Here is a 23,911-nt window from a genome sequence, read left to right as displayed (position 1 = left end):
TTTCCTAGTATTGTATACCTCGCATAACCATAGACTTCATTTACGTAGGAAACTTACCATCTTTGAAAATTCGGTACTTGTATGAAATACCCCCTACCTAATATTCTTCATATATGTTTCTCTGACGCACGCTCAATCCTAATGAAATATACCAAAGTAAGATTAAAATATAGTACTTTAGAAACAAATTTGGGATATGTGTTTGCACATTGGGGGGGGGGGGGGTAAAGCATAGCGGGTCTGTTTCTCTGACGCTCAATCCTAATGAAATATCAAAGAATATGATGAAAATATAATAGTTTATTAACCAGATTATGGAAACTAGAGCTATTTGCACCCCCTAATGTGCAAATATACTTGTATAGCCCAAATTGGTTTGTTAAAAAAATATCGACACAAAAACCGGTTATACTTAGAGGCTCTACTCAGTTAAAGAATATTAGGTAGAGGGTATTTATTGCAAGTACCGAAAATTCTTCTTTTGTCAGAAGAACAAGTAGTTATTCTGTGATATGCATGATACTTCTAGCAACACATGAGTCCACTAGAGAGGTGCTTCAGCCTCTTCTGATTCTCCTTGTTGTTCCAGGGGACTGTAATTTTCCTTAAATAGGACTTTCGGCTACAGTGATTCCAGTGGCTTGCTTTTTGCATTGATCCGACGCCATTTTTTAGGGGGTTTCAGGTAGTTTTTTGAAATTCCCTTAAATTTTCCAAAATAACGTTTTACTATTTAGACTAATTTAGATAATAGTTACCGCTCCTGAATCAGCTAAAAATGACAATTTTTTCTCACTTGTCAGTTTTTCTTTAGCGTGCTTTTTATTATTTTTTGTTGTTGTTATGAGCTATGTTTCGTCTTTACTACGACGATACTTAAACGTATTATAGCTTTTTCTTGATCTGACTGGTTATTTCTGATCATATTTCTCTAAATTATAGTTCTATGATAAATTGATGTATTGAACACAAGTTTATATTTAACTGATATTTAATTGCTAATGCATGAAAATATATGGAAAATGTAATGTTTTATAACGTTACGCTATACATAAAGTAGATAAAAATCTACTACGTAAAAGTTGTAAACAAAAAATATATAACTAGATCTTTCGTTCAATCCATGTTGTCAATCAAAAAGTTAAAGTAGACTATAAAATGGGGCTTAGAGTATTATTTTAATATAAGAAGTTACTTTCTTAGTGTTGGTGAAGTCAAAATCATGAATTTCATTTATTCTTTTGCAGCCATCGCGGCCTGAAGATGGCAGGAACGCCGTTTTTTATGCGGCTGCAGCAGCAGAATATAATCGTCTTGCCTCTGCTGCATATCAACAAATGTTTCATGAGAACTTAACTCCCATGATGCCTATGAATCCAAGCCATCCGGGGCCCAGTGGATTGAACCAACAAGCCTGGCCAGAGGTAAAACCTTTTTCATTTGCTATTATCATTGTTTGGAAAGCTACTGCAAAGCGCGTTGTAGTCAAGGGCGTACCCAGGGTTTTTTTTCGAAGGGAGGGGCTTACAAAAAGAAGCTTAAAAAAGTATCTGGCGTGGTAAATATTTACCAAATCATATTATTGAGTTACGACAAGTGAATCTACCACTCGGTGCCCTTTTTTATGCTCTTTACAAATATAATAATCATTTTTTTCCGGAAATGAATTTTATCCCCCACCCTATATATACCAATTCAGTGTACATATTTGCACATTAGGGGGGTGGGGGTAATTTTATTTCTGATGTAAATGAGAGGTAAGTTTAAACTTTCCCCCCACCCCCCTAATGTGCAAATATATTCCCTGAATTGGTATATATAGGGATGGGGGCTAACATTCATTTCCGGAAAAAAATGATTATTATATTTTTAAAGAGCATAAAAAAAGGCATCGAGTGGTATATTCACTTTAGTCGTAACTCAATAATATGATTTGGTAAATATTTACGTCCGGCGTTTGTTTAAATGCATCTTTGTTACGTTTTTATAAACGAGACACAAATTTCGAGGGAGAGGGTTCAAGCCCTGGACCCCTCCTGGATGCGGCCATGGTTGTATCATAAGTGTGTATGTTTTCATCAATTTTCAAGATATTTGGCAAGGCTTTCATCGAATATACGTATACTAGGATCTACTTGCTCATGGAATAGGGAGACAATCATTGGGATGATAATAAAATCCAGGCTGGGCCCAGAGCAATAAAAAATTAACAGCCTCTTCTGGAAACCAGGGCAGAATTCCTAATTCAGTTCGTTAATATCTTCCACTTTTCAGCCTGTTAAATTGAAACTCATTTTGGAGCAATGAGTTTCATTAACACGTTATGTGTATAAAAAAATACAGAGTAACAACCACGGAAATGGTCTACTATTATTCATACAATTCATTGTTTTTCTGACTTGTGATTTGAAAATTTTAAGACGGTTTTTCAAAATCTTAGGCTAATTAATTTTATTTTAAATAGGCTAATTAAACTTTAGACACTGGAGATCCCCACTGCCCTCCCTTTGGAAGAAACACTCGGAAGGAGACATTATGGAATGATAATGAATCCAACTCATCCAGGGACCAGTGGATTGAACCAACCAAGGTGGCATGATATGAAAGCGCTCTGTTTCCATTATCAGGTTGTAGTGTATCTGTGTGTATTTTATTGCTGATTTTCAACATGTGTGGCAAGGGTTCCATTGAATACACCCATACTCTGACTATACCCAGAGACCTGCTTGCTCATGGGACGGGGAGACAACCCACAAAGAATTGCTTGGAGACTCCCATCTCCCAAGGTACTTCGAGCTCAGATAAATGGTTTGGACCGGGCATGTTAATGCAATTTTCTTGTATCCTAAGCAACTTTGCAAATGTGTAAGAATTTTTTTGGGGGTGGGGGCAGAACACAAGAACATGTAGATGAATTATATGAAGCCTGTATTTTGGAATTTGTATTTCCTGACTCAATCGATATAATGTACATCAGCTTTATTGATAATGTTATCTATCAGGTATATACACAGTATTTTTGGTTGAGAATTTAACTATTGGGGGGAGAAGGCTTTAAACAATGGAAATTGGTCGATTCATTAATTAAATAACTGAAAATTCAATCTATGTTGTATTTAATGTATATGTTTTAATGTTGTTTCTCACATTTCGGAGGTAGAGGGTCAATCTTCCAGGCAAGGTATTTTATGTTTCTATGGCTTAGGTTCTCCTATACCAAAAACTTGAACCAAAAACTCTGAAAAGTTTTTCAGAAAACCGATTTTTAATTTTTGGAACAAGAAAGTGAAGCTGCAAAATTTTCGTCAATACTTTATCCCCAAGTCCATTTTCTTCCTCTCTTCGCTATTCTTTTTCTCTAGCGTAAGTACTCGTAATCATTCTTAATTCTAGTGCTATACTTTGGCTGTGAAAGACGCTTGATATCTGTGTCCCTGTAGACATTAGGTCGTATATCATAAATAACATTCTGATATTTGCCACTGAAATCGCCGTGTCGGAATTAGGGGATGCTCATCCTTAACTCAAAATTGAAATTTGTGTACATATTTGGTTTTGGCAGAGGATAGGTGACTTTCTTCTAAGCTTTTTATACGTGCACATATTACGTAAATGTACATTTTAGTACATACATGTACATGATGGTACATATGTGTACATACTAAGTTTTGGCTGAGGACAGGTGACTTGTTCTTCAAAGTGTCCTATACGTGAACATGCTAGTACGTATCAGTACATATGCCTACATACTAGTACATATCTGTACATATTTTATTGTTCAAACTTTTGGCAGGGGACAGGTGACTTGTTCTGCCAAGCCTCATATACATGCATACACTAGTACACATGTACATGTACATATTATTACAGACGTGTACATATTTTTGTTTCATACTAAGTTTTGGCAGAGGACAGGAGACTGGTTATTCAAAGTTTTCTATGCATGAAATAAACATTATTCTGTCTATATGTTCATTTGATTATAAAACTCTTAGAGAGTTTAATTAGACATTTAAATTATCTTAGAGAACAAAATTCCTCAATGGTTTACCATCTATTTATATAAAAACATTTTTACCCTATTTCTGGTATTCTCAAATATCCCTCCTGTTGGTAAGATAGAGAAACAGGTCAGCTCTTAAAAGTTCTAAACAGGTCGATACTAGAGTAGTTCAGTGTAAATCCGCAAGGGGATATATTCCTTTCCCCTGGAAAAAAAATCGATAAAATACAGGGAGACAGATGATTCCCTGTTGGAAAGTTGACTAATTGTCTAGGGAATTTAGGAATTATATTTTTTCGGTACTGTTGCACTAATTGGTACGCAGCGCAATACTGTCCAAGGAATGCAGTCATGAGACCCGTAAAGCGGGTAATTGCTATCTAAATTGATCGCAAAGCGTGATTTCTCATTGAATTTACAATATTTAAACTGTTGTTTTTTGGGGTTTAGGGGGGAAAAGGGTACCTAGGTTTGGTTAGTTACATATTTAATATATGCTATGCTTTATCCTCCACCTCCCTAATGTGCAAATATATAGCTCAAATTTATTTCTAAACTATTATATATTCATCCTATTTTGTTTTTTTGATTAACATTAACCAAACTTGACGTCTTTCGTGTGTACCATTAAGTGCAACAGGACCTTTTTTTCTAGTCCTACAAATAACAAAACAAATAAATGAAAAATAAAAAAGGACCTTTCCTAGACGACAACATTATGATAGCCATTATGGTTTGATGTGTGTTCAGGGATAATAGAAGTTAATCAATTAACTAGTAAAGTTATCCGTTAAAAGTCTGAATTAGCAAGCTCCTTCGAAATTGGAACTAAAAACCACAAATTCTACAGGTGAACATTTTTGCCATGATTTGCAGAATAAATGAATGTTGTTAATTTTTTTAGTATCTACGATATAAATTATCCATATTTAAGTACTTAGAATTATGGTCTTTTTATCTGTTACTTTTAATGCAAAAATTAATGTAGATGCCTTTTCTTTGAATAATAGGAGAGGGTGTTATCCGCTCAGGATATCCGTGTTCATTACTTCTTAAATTAAGCTTTCTTGTCAAGTTCTTTGTTGCATCCCGGTAATTTTAAGATATCCATATACATCTATGCTTAAGTTCAGGTTTCAGGTCTTTGGTTGATTGTAATTCGTATTAAACCCATATAAAAGTACCATTTCCTCTGTTATCAGTTTCCCTGCTCTTTGTCTATTCCTATCATTCGCACTGCCAGTACTGTATTAAGATGCGAGATAGAATAAATACCTCGTGTTAAAGAAATGTAAATAAGAAGTGACTCGGCCCAATAGTAACCAAAACTAAAAAAAAAATTCCTTCCTTTGTCCTCTGTTATCAGTTCCGTGCTCTTTTTGTGTTCCTATCTTTCACACTGCCAGTATTGCATTAAGATGCCAAAATCTGAGTGGCAACTATGTTGAAGTTGTTTTTAAGTAGGGATGTCATATAAAAAAAAATTTATGCCTTTTTTTTATTTTTCATTGCAAAACGTAAACTACTTTCTGGATAGCCCTCGTGTATAAAGTTTGTTTAAAATGCTTAAGTAAATCATAGCTATAATTTTTGTTATTTTGCAGCCTCGAGTGGATGTTTACATACCAGCTTCTCGGAGTCAACCAAGGCAGAATCCAGTTCAAAATGCTCATCTCCAAGGGGTTGTGCATCTGCAGCCTCCAGCTGGGCATTTACCGCAGTCTCATTATCCAACCCGACGGCTCAGAGCAGTTCAGCCTTCAAATGCATATCCTAATCTAATTATGCAGATATTGTAAGTCCTTTTGTTCTTTTTTTTTTATATATATACTCTTGTTCGGCTGATGATTTTACTGACCGACATTCAGTTAGCTCATATCGATTCAGTCTTCAAGTGCATATCCTAATCTAATAATACAAGTTTGTAAATTTTTTTTTGAACTTAGTTTTATATATAGTTGGTAATTTTACCAAGCGATTATCCTTTCTGTCATCTGGTATTATTATTCTTTTGCTATCATTTACGTTTTGATAGGGTCAGCCCGTTCTTTTTCACTATTACTTTCACTATCTTATCAGATTTTTTTGTTTAGTTGGTAATTTTATCAAGCAAATAACCTTATATCCTTTCGTATAATTATCTTTTTCGCTATCCTTTAAGGAGGCCCGGGACGGTCTATCATTTTTATTGAAAGCTTCCGTCAATCGATTGATGTGTGCTCCATTCAACCTTCAGTCAACCCTTCAATCTTGACCGAAGCTAATTTCAAGTTTAATTTTAACTCACGGCCAGATTTTTAGTTTCAGTTCAGAGTCGGGTGGTAGTGAAGTGTCTACCTTGTATAAAATGCATTCTAATCGGCTTTTCTTGCATGTACTTTGGCTGGACTCAAGCGGAAACAAAAAGAATGCAAGTACCATCATTGTAGTACCACAGGGGAGGTTGTGGGATGTCATCTGCTGACGCTCCAGGCTTCTTTTTCTGTTCGATTGCCTAGTACTCGCGGTTGGAATTTGTTCTCAAAACATTAATTTTCTGTTTTAGTTCGGAAACTGTATGATCTGGTTTCATTGTCTTTACCGCCCGCGATATCCTGTTAAATGCCACACTTTTCTTATTTCGGTTATAATAGTCTCTACTTTTAACTTTCCATAACTCAGGGTGATCCCGGTATAACTCAATTAATAAACAGATAAACTCACGCTCCGCATTTTTGCTAACTTCCGATGTGTCTTCCATTGTTTTTGGTGCGTGACTGACGCAATACTTCAAACAAAACTAGTGAAGATGGTCAATCACCGTCAACGCTTGACTCAAGCGTCAAACAGGTTCCTAGACGGTCATTCATGCTTGAATCAGTCGAGTGACCGAAGTTTTTGATCAAAATGGTTGACTGTCTCGGACCTCCTTTACACTTCGGTAAGGCCAGCCTGATCCTCTTCCCCTTCATTACGTTATCAGATCTTTTTTTTAATTTCCTTTTTTTTAGTGTGCAATTGTTCCAAGCGAATTAATTTTATATCCTTTACTATACATGTCTGTTTTCTCTACCCTGCGAAATAAGGGAGTTTTTTTTATTCAGTTGGCAATTCTACCGAGCTAATGACCTTATATCATTTGGTGGGAATGGCCTTTTTTTCGCTATCGAAGGTCAGCCCGATCTCTGTCCCCTTTTATTATTATTATTGTAATATAAATATATATATATTTAATATATATATATATATATATATATATATATATATATATATATATATATATATATATATATATATGTAGGGGAGACTGGGGTAATGGCGGTCAGCCATTACCCTATATGGTTGTATATATATATATATATATATATATATATGTATATATATATATATATATTACTTTTATTCAGTTTTGCAATTCTACCAAGCTAATAATCTTATATCCTCTGTTGTGAATATCCTGTAAACTAAGGTGTTGTGAATATTCTGTAAACTAAGGGATGCTGGCCAACTCCTTGTCCCTTTTTTATCGTATCTTTTAGGTTCTTTGACTTCGTTTTTATTCAATTGGTTATTTTACCAAGCGAATTTTTTGTTGATATGTTTTTTTTTTAAATAAATCTTTCTTTCTTAAAAAAAAAAAAAAAAAAAAAAAAAAAAAATCCTTTGTCGCTATCTTGAAGGAAAGCGTAGGGTAAGTCCAATTCCTGTCCCCTTCAAATTGTGTTTGAGTACGTGGCGAATAAATGTTGGCAATTTAAACTCGAGTATACAAGATTTTATTTAATTTCAGCTGCGCAGATCAAATGTTGCGAAAGTGTGTCTCATTTTATTTTCTGGTCCTTTTACCAGACTCTTTTTTTAGTCTTCTAGGCTTTGATGATACAATGTGTTTTTCATGTTACATAATTTCTTTGGGACAATAAACTTTGGAACTTTAGTCTGTATAAATTTTTACTATCGTAATTGTTCGATGGAAAATAGTGTATTATCCAGATAGGTGTTTAAACAATAAAAGCATTTTTTAAATGAATTGAAATTTAATTAAAAATTAATTGTAAATTAAATATTATTTAAGTTAAATAAAGTTAATAAATATTGAACAAAATTTAAATTAATTTAACAAAAATTAAAACATTAATTAAAAATACATAAATATTAAAAATAAATATTAATTTAATATTAATTAAAATTTAAAGCATTTTACAAAATTAATTGGGGTATATAAATATTACTTTTTTCTTTGTGTTAGGCTTTTTTTAAAGGTTTTATATGCAACTTCATTAACTAATAGTCTAGTTTTCTTTAGAGTATCATTTTTGCTCAAAACCAAAGGTTATTTTACAGAAAAGTGAAAATGTAGTTCCAGTTTTTTTTTTTTGGGGGGGGGGGCGGGAATAGTTTTCCTCGATTTTCTAATACCACGAATCTTTAAAACTAGTGGTTGGAGCTCAAAAGCAGGATTTTATTTTGGTATATAGCAGATGAAATTATATCCGACACTTTTCCAAGGGTGTAAATTGCTGTATTTACTTGTGATTTAGTCAGAACACAATTTATATAGCCCTTTCTGGCGACAGGATCTGACAGACTTTTGAGTTCCACAGGTACGGCCTTGAAAATAAATTGCTATAGGGTAGATGGAAAGGCAGTTACTCCCTCCTGACCAAATTTTGTCCCCTGAATTATCGTTTGCAGTCTTAAAAATTTTCTAGATTGTTCTAAATGTTTTTTTTTCGCTATTCGTGATTACGACTACATATTTTTTGCATGGTATCCTTTTCTATCCGTACAGCACTGATAGCATACCGTGGAGGGGGGGGGGGGTTGGTAAAAAGACTTCGCATTAAAAATTTGTTTATATACATTTATGTTACGTTTTCGTAAAACCGGACAAAATTTTTTTTTTTTTTTGGAGGGGGGGTCACACCCGGTAGCCCCTTCCTCTGGATATGACATCTAGTGCTTGACAAGTTCACCTGTTTTTTTGGGGGGGGAGGGGGACGAAATTATGCATGGGCTGGTCGGGCAATCACTTTTTTTGAGGCATTGGAATATTCAGAGATTTGATGGTATTTAAGTAGTATCAAGGAAATTAGAGGATATTTTGAGAGATTTGGAGTATTTCTTTGTGTGGGCCAAGTTTTATGAAAAGCCAAATATGAAGGGAAAATTTCAGTTCGATAATGAATATAGTTGCTCAAGGGAACCGAAAGAGTTGCTAAGTTCAATGAATGCTTGTTCTTCATAAATCAAAAGGAAATGTTCATTTTGTATATTTAATAATAATAGTTTTTGCGATTTGTTGCAAAGGAGACAAAGTTTAGAAGAAACGGATACTTAAAGTCTTTAATATAGGCAATAGGAAGGGGTTCTCAAGTTGAGAAATTCTCAAGAATAACCTAAATTTAAGTTAGGTTTTGCATTAATTTGTCTTTGCAGAAGTTTTAAGGATCAGAAGTTGATAGATATTTCTCATAGTAATGGCTCACGCGACAGGACAATTTGCCTTCGTGTATTATAAAATAATGATAGCTTACGTATTTGGGTACTGTTAGTAGTATAACTATGTTCATTATACCACCTTGGATCAGTAGCTTAAGGTTACAACGAGATTTTACTAATACTGAGATTCTGGGAAAGTAATCTCTTGAACCTGTTTCTGTTCGTAACATATCTTTTTTATCTAGCATCTACAACTAGATTAAAAAAAACTGATTTGAACTTGGTTAAGGTCGACTAGCCAGAATAATAATAATAATAATTTAATAAGATAATAAGAGCAATATTATAATAAGAATATTGCTCCCAAAATTTCTGATTGGTTGCCATTTTGGGAATTGCTAGAGAACGTTGTGGGATTGGCTGGTTTCAAAGATAAGTTGGGCACTAAAACCTAGTCACTAGTACCAGCATGTGTCAAACTTTAGAATATGATGAATCTTGGTGTTAGAAAAACCTCATTCTGAATAGACCTTTCAGCTTCTACTGATCTGTGCTATATTAGCCTTTCCGATGCAAAATTTACTTTATCGACTTTTTCTTTGTGGAGATTTTTGTACAGCTGTTTTATTTAGGACATGCCTGATTAGCTACGTCATTTTGACCCCCCCCCCAAAAAAAAAATGCAATGTCCCTCTCTCAATAACCTTAGAAATCAATTCAGTCTATCTTAGAATGCGCTTTTACACACACTCCATGCTCAAAGTTTTTTGTTCAAAAATTTTTTTCATTAGTGTAAATACAAGTAAAAAAAATGTCCAAAATTCAGCTGCAGTAATCGCTGAAGTGCAAAATTCAATTATTCAATTCAATTCAATTTATTCGAATAAAAACATAACAAAAACATTAATAACAATAAATATCCTATAAGTTAACTTGTTAATGACAAAGAGAAAAAAAAAATAAAGTAACACTGAAATAGAAAAAAAAATAATAGAAGAATAAAACATGGCTAATTAGAGAAAATTTGTTAAAAATGGAAATATTAAATTATACCATCAAGTTTTGTTAAATTTTTATACAACTTGCAGAAAATTGTGGCTAGTTCAACACTGGAGGGAATTTTGTTCCATTGAATAATAGATTTGTAAATGGGAGATTGCTGGGCAGCACTAGAAACGCATTTAGGAATTTTAAAGGCTCTATTGGATGAACAGAGACAATGGGCTTCCGAATTATTAATATTATAATAGGTTAGGAGTTGAGGTGGAAGATTATTGTGGAAAGCAGAGTAAGCAAGCGATAAATTTAGTTTTTGTATGATTTGATCAAGTGGAGCTATGCCAAAATCTGAATACAAATCACGAGTTGTATATAGACGGGGAAGCCGAAAAACTGCTTTAATGGCGCGGTTTTGGGCAAATTTGAGTTTTTTAGTGAAAGACCGGTTTGTATTTCCCCAAACTGATCCGCAATAAGAAAAGTAAGGAATAATAGAGGGTAACTAGGATGTCAGGAGGAAGAAAATAATTCACATGGTTAATCATAGCTACTTGTCTCAAAATTATTGCTGTAATGTAAGAAATATGATTAGAGAAGGACAAGCATGAGTCAATAAATAGACCAAGAAACTTGGCAACCTCCACTTGTGGGATGATGTCGGAGGAGTACCTGAGACCAAGAGCAGGTTGAATAACGTCTTTGTTGTAGGGGGTTCTGAATAACACTATTTGACTTTTTTTGCTATTAATGGTCATGTTATTCGTAAGGCACCACGCCTGGACTCTGTTCAGAAGGACTTGGGCAGAGGTTACTGCCAATGGTAGATTGGTGCCAGTGATGAAGAAGTTGCTGTCATCAGCAAATAATACAGGATACACTGAAGGGCCCAGGTCTATAACAAGATCATTGATATACAGGAGAAATAAAATAGGGCCCAGAACGGAGCCTTGCGGGACACCCCTCCGAACAGGTAAGGGCTGAGAGGATACTCCACCCAGGCTCACACTCTGTACCCTTCCAGATAGATAAGAATCAAACCAAGAGAGGGGAACACCACGAATACCGTAAATATTTAATTTACTTATCAAAATACTATTATCAACCGTGTCAAAGGCCTTAGAAAAATCAAAAAATAAGCCCAATACAGTTTTTTTTAAGGTCAAGTTGTGAGTGTATGAACTGTGTGGAGTCAATTAGATCATGAAAAGTTGAAAATTTCGGCCTAAAGGCATATTGGTGAGGAGAAATCAAGGATACGGAATGCTGACTGTCAAACAGACAGGGAGACAGACGTCTGAAGATGATTCTCTCGAGCACTTTGGATATAACAGGAAGAATTGAGATTGGACGATAGTTACCTATCTCAGTTGGATCGCCCTTTTTGAGAACTGGAATAACAATGGCTGACTTTAGTAAATCAGGGAAAACTCCGTGGGTTAAAGATAGGTTGGCAATATGCTTAATGGCTCGTAGACAAAAGGAGATATGGTCTTCAGGAGCTTATTACTTAATCCAAGACAGTCAGGAGTAAAACTATTAGGGAGAGAACCGATGATTTGAAGTACCTCATTGCTATCAGTTGGGCAAAAAAACATGGATCTAAAATTGAAGCAAGGGAATACAGCCTGTGAGGAGGAGCGGGAGTCAGTATGAGGAACATTCAAAAAATAATTATTAAATGCATCAGGTGCATGTAAAGGGTCAATTAATCTACCATTTGTGTCTTTAAGGCGAATAGGTATAGACTTTGATTTTCTATTTTTTGAAAGTATATCATTAATGGTGGACCATATCTTTTTCAGATTTCCTTTGCAATTGAGAATTTTTGTATAATAATAATTTTTCTTCTCTTCACGGATGAGTTTAGTGTATAAGTTTTTATAATGTTTATAATTAGATAGGTCAATATCACTACTGGTCTTACAGGCTAACTTATATAATTTGCTTTTACGATATGAGGAGACAATGAGGCTATGTGACATCCAGGGGCAAATAGGGATATTTTTCAGGTTAGGTTTACGAATAGGAAAAGTTGAATGGATAATCTCACTTAGCCTTTGCGCAAAACCATTTGTGGCAGAATTTACCTCGTGACAATTTAAGACATCGGACCAGTCAGTGGTTCTTAGGCAATCGATGAAATGGTTTATATTTGCAGAACTGTAGTTTCGAGTAGGTGTTGGGATATTAATTCTAGACCGTAGAGGTAGTGGTTGCGAAGGTAGAGACAAGTAAATAAGAAAATGGTCTGACAGATCCTAAAATATTATATTTGAGGAGAGGTCATTTCCCAGGGAAATGGATACAAAAATGTTGTCAATTAATGTTGAAGTTGATCTCACAGGATCGACTCTACTGGGAAAAAAAAATTGTGGATAGAAGACCACTCGCGGTTACCGATTCAAAAAAAGTGTCAGATTCAATATTTTTACCAACATTGAGTAGGTTGCAATTGAAGTCCCCAAGAACTATTGCCTTTTTATGGGGTAGATTAATAAAATTAGAAAAATCATCAAATAGATTACAAAAATATGAGGTCGGAAATAGAGGAGGTTTATAAAATAAGGAGAGCATATAGGAATTTTGGCCGATAACTATGTTTACAATTATTGAATAAATACATCTGAGATTTAGTTGTGTAGAGAAAATAGAGTCGCACTCTGATAGCCTGGTAAAATTTATATTCTAACGGATATAGAGTGAGATACCCCCAGAACACTTAGTCAATCTCCTGGGCATATGGATTATTTGGTAACCAGGGAGTAAAAAATCACTAGTGTCATCATTATTGGAAAGCCATGTCTCTGTTAATCCTATTACATCAAAAGGGCAGACACCATTAAATGAAATTAAATCTTTAAACTTGAGACACTTATCCCGGATGCTTCTGATGTTGAAACAAAGAACATTAAGGGAATTATTATTTACTAGTTTTGGCTTCACATTAGTAGCAAAATCGAAAATATCAAGGTATTTACAACTAGCATTTGTTAAGGTACCAGGGGGCTGCTTATAGGGTTGGCATGCTGATTATCATCTATATCGGGATAATTAAAAACAATGTTATTGCAAAGGGATAAATTAGTTAAAAACGAAAAGTCACACATTAAATAGTCGTCAGGCGTTCTGATTGTGACTCAATCAGCCTATGTTGGCTTAAAACACTCTCAATTTGAATTTCTGCTTCGGAAACTATGGTCTCGCCAAAGTGAGTTTTTGCCAAATTCTTCAGAATAATGCATTTCAACTGATTGGGTAACTCTAATTGGGAGATGAGCATAGAGGTAACTGTAAAGCTGGCTAATTTAAAGTACACGTTTGATTCATCTTCCAAAGCATTTGGAGAAACTGTGTGAAATCTGTGGGGAGTAATTCCAGGTAGCTTTGTCGGTTTTGATGTCTGTCCTTGCGTAGGATTTTCCGAAAGGGGGTTCTTCAGGTTTTTTTGGGGGGCACTTGCTATCAAGGGGAACCATGCATTAGTTTTGTCTCGGATGAGATTATTCTGAAAATTTTCAACACTAGGGGAAGCATTGGGAACTCTTGGTGTCCTGTGGGATGCTGGTTGCCTGGGGCGTGGTGGTGGTTCAGGGGCGGGTGGTGGCCTGGGGTCTGTTTGGGGACGGGGGACTCTTGGTGTCCTTGGGACTTGCATTGCTACAAAAGGGATTGGAAGTTGTTGCTCTTTTGCTATTCTTAGTATCCCTGCCCTTTGTTTATATTTGGGACAGCTTCCTTTATCTAGGGACTGGTGTTTGCCCTTACAATTAGTACATATTGGGTCAAATTGACAGTTTGACTCATTATGGTCCTTGCCAAGGCAAATCTTACAAATGTTGGAATCCTCTCTACAGTATTTATCTGAGTGACCAAGCTTTAGACATTTAATACACTGTAATGGTTTTTCTTTGTAAGGCTTGAAAGATTTTTGTTGGCCAAAGAGGAACACTTTGTCAATATTAAATTGTCCTTGAAGCTCAAACAAAACAGTTTTAAAGTTTGAGGTTTCAGTGGTTTCGCGACCAAGGGTATGAACACTAGAGACCGGAATGCATTCACCTTTTTCATTCATCAATGCTTCCATCAGGTCCGTGTTTAGAAATGATATAGGGATATTGTAGAGCACTATCTTTGTTTTTATTGGGCTTGGGGACCACAGGTGGGCTGTGACAACAGCATTTTCAACACTTTTTAGCTCCATTACCTTTTTCACTGATGTGGGATCGTTCAAAAGGATATCTAGGGATCCTGATCTGTTTATATTCATATTAAAGTTGCAACGAATGGTCTTGAAAAGGGAAACTCGCAACTTTGGTAGATCCCAGTTGTTAAACAAGCGATTATCAGATTGGGGACCTAGTTGAATAATTACCGGGGAATCGGCTGGATTTATTGAAGAGTTGTTCGTGGTATCGGTTAGATGTATTATTGCTGAATCTGGTGGACTTTTTGTTCTCTGTCTTCTACGCTTAGCCAACTTTACTATCTTAAAGCCTTCTTCATCTTTTTAAGTATCAGTTGTTGAGGGGGATGGACATTGGATGGTATCAATGTTTAGGGTATGAATACTCTTCAGAGAGGTCGCTGGTACATTCGCAGCTTTTGAAGGGGGGGTTCTAGCAAGGGCTTTTGAAGATGGTTGAAATGGTGACTTACTCATATCCCTATCAGGAGGTTGTTTTGGAGGCTCCTTTTTTCCAAACATTTGAGCTATTCAAACTTAAAAATTCGAACACTAATTAGAAATTGTTTTACAATAAATTCAAAATAGTCAACAATAACGAGAAAAGTACCAGTAATCTGGTTTAGTGTTTACTATTCAGTTGCCAAAAAATTAAATATTCACTATTTTAAAAAAGTTAAATAGATTAGTGGGTCACATTAAGTCGAAGTATTCACGAGTCTTATCAACGAGAGGACTAATTCACGGTTTATTAAACGGTTAGGTTGCAAAATTGCAGGTTTCCAGATTATAAATAATTCACAAGAGAAGTCTTATCAAAAACATTAATTAATTACATTTTTGTTCACAGGTTCGGTTGCAAAATTACATGAATCACAGGAGAAGTGTCTCCTCTGAACTCTCAATCAAGGTCTCCTCTGAACTCTCAATCAAGGACTGACAATATGATCTGTATATTAAAATCAAAATAAGATATGTATGTTTTGCAATCTTTATCCCTTGCTTGTTCTATGAACTGTTAGTCGGTCCATAATTCGGGTGGAGCGAGGGTGTATTGAAACAGTTGTATTTTAATGTAGAAAGAAGGCTCATTTGAAGCTTTATTTATCATAAGAAATTATTTTTAACTTAGGTGGCATACAATCGTCTAAGAAAAACACTTAGAGTTCTTAATAGTGTATCTTCAGAGTATTCAACTTCGCACTAATATTATGATAATTTGACTTGAAAACACCAATGTAAAATCTTCAAGCAGGAAAATCGAGGAAAATATCCTTTCGTTCTTTCACGGTGGTCACTACTTTGCCTGATTTGACCAACTATCGTCGCCAAAAATCGTAGCAGCTCATATGATGCTTATACAAGAAAACGTCAGTGGTATTGATGGGCACATCTTTCTTGGTTTTGAGTGTAATTCTTCATCTGTTATGGCCATCAATGTCATCCGGGGTATTACCAGATAGGTACACATGAAAAGGCGGATTCTTCGGGTCTACTTTCTATCCTCGTTCCCTCCTTCCCTTCCCAAGGTCTAATTCCCTCAAACGTATCTTCGTTTGAACTCAATGCACAGTGCATAGCACTTAAAACCATGTTACTTCACCCTGTAATTCCTCAAAACTCGTATTTTCCACTTGGTGCGTTTTGATTCTTGACTGAAAATATGTTCTATTTTATGTAGGCTACCTAAGCTGAATAGTTCATATTTTAGTTGCTACGAAATTCTTTTGTCATAATTGTGTTTAATTTGTAGGAACACGATGTTGCGGGACCCCTCGCAGATTTTCAGTGGTCTAGCTCATTTGGATCCCTCAACTGGTAGTGCAACTAATGGAGATTCGGAGCAAGCTGCTGAAAACTATGAGGCCCTTCTCAGCCTTGCTGAAAGACTTGGTGAAGCCAAACCTAGGGGATTAAGTAAAGCCCAAGTAGACCAACTCCCTTGTTATAGGTTTGTTTTACCGTTTATTTCTCTTTCTCTCTCTTCCTTCCACTTATCTGTTTTCTTCCTGCCTTTCCCACTACTTCTCTCTCTCTCTCTCTCTCTCTCTCTCTCTCTCTCTCTCTCTCTCTCTCTCTCTCTCTCTCTCTCTCTCTCTCTCTCTCTCTCTCTCTCTCTCTCGCTCTCTCTCTCTCTCTCGCTCTGGTGAATAATAAAAGGAATATATTGAGACAAAAAAAGGGAAATGTAATATGTCGTTTACCTAAGTGTGGAAACTTTTGAATTCTTGTCTATCTAGCAAATTTCTTTAAAGATAGACTAATTTGAAAAACCCGTCTAACATAGAATACCGAAAGCGCTTTTTCCGCAGTACACAAAAGGAAGCTTTTATTCATTTTAAATTGTGTTCATTTAAGTTCATGATTTATTTTAAATTTAATTTTATATTATATTATTATTCATTTATTTGAGTTTAGTTTATATTACCCTTTTTTATTGGTTTTATTTATAAAAATTTTGAATTACGAAGTCTTAATTTATTCTGTCTGGTGAACAAACGAGTTTTCTAATCCGAAACAGAAGCGAACCAAATACTCCCTGACAAGAACGCATCTTTTCTCTATTCGCTGAAATTTGGTGACTTAAACTAAATTGCACTCCTGTCAGTATCTAACATTATTTTTAATGACCTTTCCATTTTGTCAATACTAGTTTTTTATAATGCTATATTTACATCTTATAGGAATAAAATTTGGATGACAACCCTGGAAGTCAGCTTTATACTGAATTACCACATCACAATTGTTCAGAGTTTTCCCCCTTCAGAGAAATGTTATATATATATATATATACATATATATATATATATATATATATATATATATATATATATATATATATATATATATATATATATATATATATATATGTATATATATATATATATATATTGGGGACAACTGTGGAATTAGGCTCTATATAGAATTATCCTACTAAAATTTATTGAAAATTCCCCCTCCTGAAAACTAATAATTAAAATATTGACATTCATGAAATTCGACTCTTGTCGAAATCTAGCTTTAAGCTTTGCCTTTCTGTTTTACTTTTTTGCAATACTATTTCCCTTTGTATTGTTGGCTTGAGGGAAAATTGACTTTTCTTGTTGGTTTCCTAATTAAATTTAAGAAGGTTTTCTGTAAAAACTTTCAACCAACGTGAAGTCCGGCTGATGAAGGTAAATATGAAATATTTTATATAAAAGTAGCTTTTAATAGCTTTAGTCTTAATCACTTACTTTTTTGAAATACCAATTCTATAGAATGTTATTACATAATACTTAATCAACACTTATATATAAATATTTAATTCTCGCTATTTTGAAATACTAGTTTTATAAAATATTACATTTACGTGTTGTGATTTTCTATCCAAAAACACAAAAAAAGAAAAAGATTGAGAAAAAAGGGAAAATCACGGAGGCGTTTATTTGGTATCTGAAACTGAATCAGGACTAATGATCTTTTTTCCGTTGCAGATTTAGTGGTTATTTTGAGGAGGGCTCTCAGACAAATTGCGTAGTGTGTATGAATGACTTTGAAGCCAGACAGCAGCTTAGAGTCCTTCCCTGTAGCCATGAGTTCCACGCCAGGTGTGTCGACAAATGGCTAAAGGTAAGAATGGCAAATTATTTTACTAAAAGTGTTTCTTCTGCCGGCTTCTACTTAAACATTTCATAAGTTTCATAAGCTCTTAACGTTTTGTGTTTTTATGTAGTTGATTACCACTGGCCAGGGCCGTATTCACTGGGGTCCTCTCTCCGAAATTTTTGTCTGACTCGTAAAAACTTAAAAAAAATATAAACAAGTTTTCGATGCGTTTATTATTTTTTTGTACCCCCCCGCCCCACAGAAAAACGAACGAAAGTCCCGGATATGGCCTTATACTAGCAACTAATAAGATTTGAAACTCAAGCCAGATTATCATTAACGCCATCTGGCAATGTAACTAATAGACTGGCTCGGGTTGTAGGTTAGGTTTAAAAGGGCTTTTCAATTCCGTTTTTTTTTTTTTTTTTTTTTTTTTTTTTTTTTTTTAATGTTTTCGCATGTCAATCAGATTATTCCTTAAGTGAATATAAAAAAAATTCAAATGACCCCCCCCCCTCCCTGCCTTTTTTAACCCATTCTCCTCTTGTATGATATTTTAAGCCAGTAAAAACAACGAGAAGTGTTGTGTCGCAACATTTTCTATAAGTAGTCTTTTTTTTTTTTTTTTTTTTTTTTTTTTTTTTTTCGTGGAACAAATTGAAAAAATATATCAAAATTGCCTCCCTCACTTTTGGAAAAAAACATTTTGCCCCACCCCCTTCATGTCCATGAATTGATACCACTGGAAAAAAGATAACCTCGAAAATCTAAGATTCAAAGAGACCATTACAGGGAAAACATAGATTTATCTAAATTATAATTAGCCGAGCGGATTTGCGGATTTGGTGCTCTGGATTTACGATCCTTTGTCTGAGGGGACGGGGATTCGAATCCTAATACAGCCACTTATTTGGCTTGGGACGGGAGTCAGTGGTGTGACTCTGGAAGCCCAGCCAGAGTCGACCTAGTTTTAAATGGGTACCTGGAGTAATTTGGGGAAGATAAACAGGAATGGTGTGCGGAAGCACAGGATGGCTGGCCTGGCCCCCAACCTCCCATTGCACTTCCTGGCTGTAGGGCCAAGAAACGGAGATCAGCACCGCCGGTAGGGACTGTAAAGTCCAATGCCGTATTCTTTACCTTTTTTTTATAATTAAATAAACTTATAAATTCTTCTGGATAAAGTAAACAGGAGGGTTGTTTAGCCGGGAGGGTTATTTGTAACCGGTCGTAAAGCCGGCATGAATCATTTTTAGTAAAGTTGTTGAATCTTGAATTTTTCTTAATATAACTTTGGTGAAATTTACTGCTAGTACAAACAACTTCTCTCCGCAAAATGTTGCCTACGGTTAACACAACAGTGGAAAGCCGTGTCAGTTACTTGGCTATACCTCTGTGGTTGTTGCTTCTCTATGGAGAAGGCAATGTAACAGGTAGGATTGAACTAAAGTGCCCGGTGTTTCCAGGTACGGCGGGGAGTGCTTTTACAAAGCAATTCAAAATGTGTTTTATGTATTTTCGTTACTTTTATGAGTCGGGCAAAAATTTTGAGGAGCGGGGTACGCCCTTGCCAATCGTTTGGTCTGCTGTTCTCTAATGTGAAATTATTTTGTGTTTCCTAGAGAGTGAAACCTTGTTAAACTCCACTGGATTTAAAGTGTTTTCTGGCAGAAAGAGAATTGAAATGTCTGAAACAAAATCACTGAATCTAAATTCGAAAAACGAAGCTTTTAGTAGTTGGAATAAAATCGAACAATAATACATTATTCATCGTAAGAAATGACGGCCTAGAACAAAATAAAAGGTTTTTAATATTAAAAATAATTCAACTTGAATCTTGCGAGTTGAATGTTTACTGATAGTTTATATAAGACTAATGAATAAAACTAAATTTGTTTTTCTATGACTTATTCTGTTATGCTATTTTGTTAGTTATTAATTAATCCCTGTTATTGATTATCGTTTCCTTTTATTCTAGTCAAATCGAACCTGCCCGATTTGCCGAGGTGATGCATCCGATTTTTTTGCCGATTGAAAAGCCGGAACTGCGAAAATAGTATTGTGATTCCTCTATTTTCTGTGTTATCTCTCCTACCAATGGGTTACTTAGTGCTAAAATCACCTTGTGTCTCTACAAACTTTATTTTTTAGTCGTACCCTTTAGTCAGCATGTTTTCAATTTATATAATCTCGCGTCTTCCACTATGCAGTATTTTATTTTTATCTCTATTTCTCTTCTATTATTTACTTCTTCATGTGTTAACTGTCCACAGGATATCCTGAAGTTATTACCTTAATTTCGCTATTTTTTCTGTTCCCCCTAGGATTTTGGAATTTCTGTTGCTAAATTAGCTTCTTTTTTTGGTGACTCAACTATTGAGATAGCGAAAAGACGTCTGAGAATTAAAGCCCAAGTTAAAAGATTTTTCATAGGGAGGGGGGCGACTCGGTCCTTTGTTGACGTGAAACGAATATTTTTGTCATGTTTTGGGCTTGTCATGTTTAAAACTATTTAAATGACTTCATTCAGTTTTAAAGCAAATTATTGTATAAGGAATCCTTGCGCTGACATCTAATTTTTAGGGATAGTTTTATTTTATAGATGCTGCTGCTATTCAAAACAATATTTTCCTTAACCAGAAAATGCATGTTTTTGGTTAGAATAACTCTAAGAGTCTCTCACTTCTGATGGATAAATTCTGAATTTATCAAAAATATGAAGGATAAAAGCAAAAATAAACAAAGCATAAATATATTTCGAAAGTAATTAGCATTAAAAGCGTTATTCAAGGGACTGATGTTAATTTTTTTATTCCAAAATTAGATAGTGAAAACTGGAAAAGTTAAAAAATCAATGGGTTTGACTGTAAAAAACAAGCCTGTTGAGCCGTCTCCCTATTTAGTTCAGGAGTGTGTGCCGATATTTCTGTTGAATATCTTTGAACGTGTCAACAAGTGTTGATATCATATGTTATTTTTGATATCAAATCCGTTTTGTGTATCCAAAAAGTATCCAATTGAAAATGAATCTAGAATTAGGAAATGGAAATAAAATATCTAACGGTTCTTTTTATAGTTTATCTCTTCTTATAAAAGATTACTATTTTCCATAATAATTAAATATAAAATAATTAAATAGAAAAATATAGATGCGTAAAAGCAGATATTTTCGTGATTAAATGGAGGCAATTAAGTTTTTTTTTAGTTCATGTAGTATTGAAAATGTGTTGTATCAGGACTTTGTTTAAATTGTGTAAAAAAAGTTGTTGAAATTGTAATAACACTTAGTTTTAGCCGTGTCTTGTTTTCTATAGCTTTTTGTCTATATGATAATCTAGGGATAGTACAATAAATCCAAGGATCGGAAAATGTCGGGGATTGTTCCTTCAGAATAGTGCTCAAATTGAGCTTTATTTATGTTATTTATCCATCTTACATTATCAGTTAGACTTGGGTAGAAGAACTCAAAGAAAATATTCGACCATTGCATTTGGTTGTGTGTGTGTGTGGGGGGGGGGGGGATTTTATTTAAAGCGCTAAATACGAAAAAAACCCATGGCAATAATCAGTTTTCCTGATCCAACCGATTGTACACTTGTCAATCGTTGGGTGTTCATTTGAACCTACATTCTGGTGGGAATATGTAACAGAAATGAAGCATAATAATACTTAACCCAAAAGTGAACCTGCTATTCAATGTATACCCCTGTCCCTATTTCTAATCCAATGGGGTTTGGATCTACCAACTAAAACGCTTGTCTTTTGTTAACACGACACGAATTTTTTTGTCAGGTTTTTGGGCTTGTCATGTTTTAAGTTGTTGAAATGATTCATTTGTGGTTTTAAAGCAGTCTGCAATCACTGACATCTACTTTTTTTTTATAGATGTTGTTATTCAGGACAATCTTATGTTCCGTAGATTAATCAGTAAGTGACAGAAATCAGATACGTACATTTACAGTTATGTCTAGAGGGGATAGTAAACAGGACAATCATGTGAAAACTGTTGGCAAGATGGTTAAAACTACGGTAGGCATTGATAACTATGCTCCGAGACAGTCGTACTTTCCTCCTGTATTCATGTTGGGAAGGAGCCTCCGACATTACGTGCAATTCCATAGTTTTTTTTTGTATTGAATTCATCTGCTTTAGCTCGATAACTATAAAAATCTTTATACAAAAGTTTTGCTGTCAAAGGCTGAAGTTATGTATATATTAGTTCTAAGACGTAATATTTAGTTTATACTTCCAAGTATAAAATTTCAAACTGTAATTTAAAATCATTTCATAATATAAAAAAATATAACAAAAACTTTTGTGATTAAAATGAGCAAGTGATGCCATCTTCGATAAGGAAATTCTCTATTTGTAAGGGCGTTTGGGTAGTGTTTTAAGATCCCTTCGCTTTATCCAATAGTCGATATTTATCTGTGCAATAGGAAAAGACTCCCTAAATAAAGTCATCCCTGCGAAAGATCACTGTTTTAAGTTTGACGTTATGTAAATCCTCGCCCCCTATCCTTCCCCCTCATGTTCGTGACTTGGTGCCGCTGAACATACACGAGAAAACCAATTAAAAAATTCTTGATATTCATTTTGTCATATGATTGATAATAAGCATTGGCGCTGCTTCTGCTCCACTTTTTTCTGAAGTCAGTTAAGTCGATTGTAAAATATATGTAAGCCCTGTATTAACAAAAACAATTCCTAAAAGCTGTGGGATCGTGATCCTTAAAATGATTGATTGTAAAACGCATCAATCGTAAAAAAAATCAAACAGATTTGACTTCTATGGCTCAATTTGTACTCTTTTGTTACTATAACAACCCCCTCCCTCTCAAGAAAAAAAAATGCCGGGATCCCCCCTAAGGGTAGGATGGTTGTGTACCTATGAGGATTTATTTATTGTTTTTTTTTATGGAAATTAACATTAACAATGTTAAATTTCACATTGATCTTTCGAAAGGTCGGTTAATATAGTACCCTTTTCTCGTAGATTGATATCCATACTGTCTTTCAGATTAAGCTCGTTGCATGGATACTATATTTTAACTGATGATGTTTGAAACTTCTAAATTCTTTTGTGTTTTGAATTCAACTATGTTCTGATTTGTTTTTGTCTTTTTATTATTTTGTTTCTGAGTTAAAATTTTATCGTACGTGAAGACAAATTTACTACTATCGATTCAAAAAGAATTTTTGTCTTTCTGCTTTGTATGTAATAACTCACTATTTTTCTTTTTTCTCTTTACAATTTCACTGTCATGTTATTTATTTACAAATAAATTTTAACATTTTTTTAGGTAATAATAATTTTGAATATCTCGTTCTCGCTTTTGTGGTGAAATTTGTGAAGTATCTTTTCCATAATTGTTTCTTCTTCAACAGCTTAATTTTTAATATTACTGCATGAAAGAAAAGGAATTGAAAATCTTCCTTTTCTATGAGTAAACACTATATCGTTTAAATTTGATTTTTTTTTTTTATTATCAAATATTGTACTTATTAATTACCAAATTACCTTGCAAATTACCATCTTTATACTGATAACTTTTGGGTTGTATAAAAAGGACACGACTTATATTTAACTCGGATTATAAATGAAATTGTGTATATCATATATACTTAAAAATGATTGTACGGGAAGCCTATTTTTAAGTGTTAGAAGTTAGGTGACCGATTTTATGTCTTTACATACACAGAAAGGGAATCTGGAA

At 34.5% G+C, this 23,911-nt stretch overlaps 1 protein-coding gene across 3 annotated transcripts in view; it reads left to right on the top strand.

The window, feature by feature from the left end:
• Nucleotides 1-23,344, top strand: part of mura (ring finger protein murashka) — a 176,278-nt gene extending 152,934 nt beyond the window's left edge. For all 3 annotated transcript variants that reach the window (XM_089088200.1, XM_089088199.1, XM_089088198.1), the window contains exons 8-12: nt 1,248-1,424; nt 5,608-5,798; nt 16,360-16,557; nt 18,083-18,218; nt 20,173-23,344. In XM_089088200.1, the coding sequence (XP_088944326.1) occupies nt 1,248-1,424; nt 5,608-5,798; nt 16,360-16,557; nt 18,083-18,218; nt 20,173-20,229 (759 nt within the window). In that variant the 3' untranslated portion in view covers nt 20,230-23,344. The remainder of the gene's footprint in view (nt 1-1,247; nt 1,425-5,607; nt 5,799-16,359; nt 16,558-18,082; nt 18,219-20,172) is intronic.
• The last annotated feature ends 567 nt before the right edge of the window (nt 23,345-23,911 follow it).

This window comes from Artemia sp. Qi Xiang Cuo, chromosome 4 (assembly GCF_049724085.1).
Source record: "Artemia sp. Qi Xiang Cuo chromosome 4, ASM4972408v1, whole genome shotgun sequence".
Classification (NCBI taxonomy): Eukaryota; Metazoa; Arthropoda; class Branchiopoda; order Anostraca; family Artemiidae; genus Artemia; species Artemia sp. Qi Xiang Cuo.
The sequence above is the reverse complement of the archived record's forward strand: the minus strand, read 5'-3'. Positions and strand labels throughout refer to the sequence as shown.